The sequence below is a fragment of the Papaver somniferum genome, chromosome 7 (assembly GCF_003573695.1).
Source record: "Papaver somniferum cultivar HN1 chromosome 7, ASM357369v1, whole genome shotgun sequence".
NCBI lineage: Eukaryota > Viridiplantae > Streptophyta > Magnoliopsida > Ranunculales > Papaveraceae > Papaver > Papaver somniferum.
The window spans coordinates 179,419,539-179,421,632 of record NC_039364.1 but is presented as its reverse complement, the minus strand read 5'-3'; the positions used below and the strand labels follow the sequence as shown (position 1 = coordinate 179,421,632).

At 38.5% G+C, this 2,094-nt stretch overlaps 1 protein-coding gene across 1 annotated transcript; it reads right to left on the bottom strand.

The window, feature by feature from the left end:
• Nucleotides 1-1,110: 1,110 nt before the first annotated feature.
• LOC113295620 lies at nucleotides 1,111-1,731 on the bottom strand. Its single transcript, XM_026543953.1, has one exon. The coding sequence runs from the start codon at nucleotides 1,729-1,731 to the stop codon at nucleotides 1,111-1,113; it is 621 nt and encodes a 206-aa protein (XP_026399738.1).
• Nucleotides 1,732-2,094: the final 363 nt, after the last annotated feature.

Sequence of the window (2,094 nt, the reverse complement as noted above, 5' to 3'; positions counted from 1 at the left end):
TCGTAGCTTTTTCCCTTTCCAGTAAGGCCGGAACAGTGGTTGCTGACCGTTTGGTTGCTTCATGAAGCTCTGAGAGAGTATGGAGTCGAAGATTCTCCAATAAAGCTCTATAGACTGGGATCATTCCGTTAATGCACAAGTCTAAAAGTTGTTGTTCAGTGACATTTGGATCATGGCAATCCAAAGCTTGGACTCTGAATTTTTCACATAGTCGTTCGGATGCTCATTATTCTTCCGAAACATCCTTTCAGATCAGACAGAGTAACTTGTTCTGAGACAAAGAAGTATTTCCGATAGAAAGAATTAATCATTTATCCCCAACTAGAGATGCTTCCTGGTGCGATGTTATTGTACCAGGTGCATGCTCGGTCTGTTAGAGATTTTGAAAATTCTTCAGACGGACAACGTGGCTGTGCTCATGTTCGCCCAATGATTCCAGGAATCGAGAAACATGTTCTCGAGCATTTCCCATTCCATCATAGAGTGTGAACGTTGGAGAAGTATAACCCATTGGAAGAGGAATTGTTTGTGTAGCAGTAGGACAAGAGGCGCTCCAAATCTTCTCGAGTGATGAAACTGGATGGCTCTTTCGCTTTCGGGTTATCTGTAGCGACTCCATCATCTTCCGGAATCTGGATTAGGGAGATTTTAGGATCAACAGCTGAGGATACTTCCTTGGCTTTTCCTTTTTTCGTCTGACTTTGGGGTTGAGCTTGTTCAGGCGACAACTTATCTGTGAGAGTCTTGAGATAATTGCATAACTATTTCTGTGTTGTAGCCATGTATATTTGATTCTTAGCGAGAATTTCATGAGCCTTCATGAAATCAACTATGGTATGTGGATTTTTCTATGATTTTGTCGGGATATCGGCCAAAGAGAGGGTTGTTTCCGATGTTGGTTTAAGGAGGGGTAGTATTAGTGGCGTCGTTGTTGGAAGCGGGAGTAGTGACTGGAGTACTTTTTTTTTTCCCAAAAAAATTTACTTTATTGATAACCAAACAAGTTATAGAAGATTACAAAAAGGTATTTCAGAAAGTAACTTTTCCTGCCAAAATGGACCACATGTCTCAGGCAGTAAGGAAAGAAAACATAGAATCTTAGCTAAGAGATTAATGTTTCAAATCAAATCTGTAGTATGTATTTCCAGGGAACTCCATTCTAGGCATGTTTGGGGGTCTAGTAAATTTTTTTAAGGTTTTTCCCTTGTCAAGGAATACTCCTTTATTAGCAAAGAAATCTGCATAAAAATTTACTTCTATATAAACATGATTAAAATGGATATACTTTACCTTTTTGCAGATTAGTATCCATCTGCTCAAGACAAACCAAGGAAGGTTATTCTTCATGAAAGCATTTATGGCTGCAATAGAATCAGAATTTATAATCAGCTTATCTTTGAAGTTTATTACTGCCCATTCTAAAGCACTGATAGTCCCCAAGATTTCTGCCACAAAGTTTGTAGTAATGCCGAGGCCTCCAGATTCTGCTATAAGAAAGTTTCCATAACTATCTCTAGCTACAAAACCATAACCAGCACATCCAGGATTTTCTCTTGAAGCCCCATCACAGCAGAGCAAGGTGGTTCCATCTTCAGGCAGAGAGAAGAAACATTTTATTTCTCTTGCAGATTTCACCTTCCTGTATTTTATATCAAAAGTTTTGAGTATTTGAAGATCATATGCAAAGTTAAACATATAGCCTTTAAGTCTAGCTTCACATTCATGGATCATCCTTGAAATTTTTTTGTTTGTGATGACTATGTCAGGCTTCAGGTTCTCATAGAAGATTTTATTCCTTACAAACCATATTGTCACCATGTGTAGATGGTGCATTTTCGACAAAGGATAAAATCGTAAAACCATAACATTCTTGATCCAGCAATCAGATGAGTGTTGAGGCTCATGTCTCTCATTGAAGCATGAAAACTCATGCCGCAAGAGTCTCTAACTGAGTTTATTGTCTCTCAGAGTATACGTGAATATGCAGTCTCTCAGATGAGGCAACGACATATTTGATGAATACTGAGAAATTTCAGTAATTACCTTTTATATAAAATCGAACGATTAGACGGCTCCTAGACATCTTGCCTGCTA

Excerpts from the sequence above, each read along its gene's own strand:
- LOC113295620 (XM_026543953.1), bottom strand. The coding sequence starts at position 1,731 with ATGATCCATGAATGTGAAGCTAGACTTAAAGGCTATATGTTTAACTTT.